The 633-nt window shown below is 62.7% G+C and overlaps 1 protein-coding gene across 1 annotated transcript in view; it reads right to left on the reverse strand.

Moving 5' to 3' along the window:
- Positions 1 to 140: 140 nt before the first annotated feature.
- Positions 141 to 633, reverse strand: part of RTBDN (retbindin) — a 5404-nt gene continuing 4911 nt past the window's right edge. The window contains exon 6 of the mRNA XM_006768203.2: positions 141 to 585. Coding sequence (XP_006768266.2) covers positions 358 to 585 — 228 coding nt within the window. The 3' untranslated portion in view covers positions 141 to 357. The remainder of the gene's footprint in view (positions 586 to 633) is intronic.

The raw sequence follows: 633 nt of genomic DNA on the forward strand, positions 1-633 counted from the left end.
CTCCCCCCCACCTGAGTATTCCAAATGACACACCACTGTGAATCAGCCCCGAACTCGGACTGGAGGGTTAACAGTGGGACACATCAGTCTGGCTACTGTCTTTCCCACCTGTTTCCCCAAGAGGCTGCCACATCAAGTGCTCTAGTTGGCGACTTTATTCGGGGGAGAGGGGAAATGAGCTAGAGTTGAGTTTCTCTAGTAATCGGAGAGGAGCGAATCTCGGGTTCTAGCGAGGAGGGACTGGGCTCCGGAAACTAGAAGGCAGAGCGGGAGAGGGGTGGAGCTCTGAGTGACTCTTGTGGCCGGGCAGGGGGTGGGGATGGAGGGACGCCTCTTCCCTCTAGGGCCGGGCGCCCCCTAGGGGCCGCTGCCGCTTCCACTGCCACTCCCGCTGCCTGCCACGTCCTGGATCCACGTGCGAGGGTGGCGGGGGCGTGGGAAGGTGGCCTCCAGGGCCCTGCGTCCCTGTCTGCGAGTCGGAAGCACCGAGATGGAAATGTTGAGGCAGTCGCCACCGCCAGGAACGACCGCCGGCAGCGTGTAGCCCGGAACCGAGCGGCAAAGGTCCACCCGGTCGGCGAAGGTCTGGGAGGAGAGGTGGCGTTAGTTAGGGCCGAGTGGGCGTTTTCAGGA

This window comes from Myotis davidii, unplaced genomic scaffold, assembly GCF_000327345.1.
Source record: "Myotis davidii unplaced genomic scaffold, ASM32734v1 scaffold543, whole genome shotgun sequence".
Taxonomy (NCBI): domain Eukaryota; kingdom Metazoa; phylum Chordata; class Mammalia; order Chiroptera; family Vespertilionidae; genus Myotis; species Myotis davidii.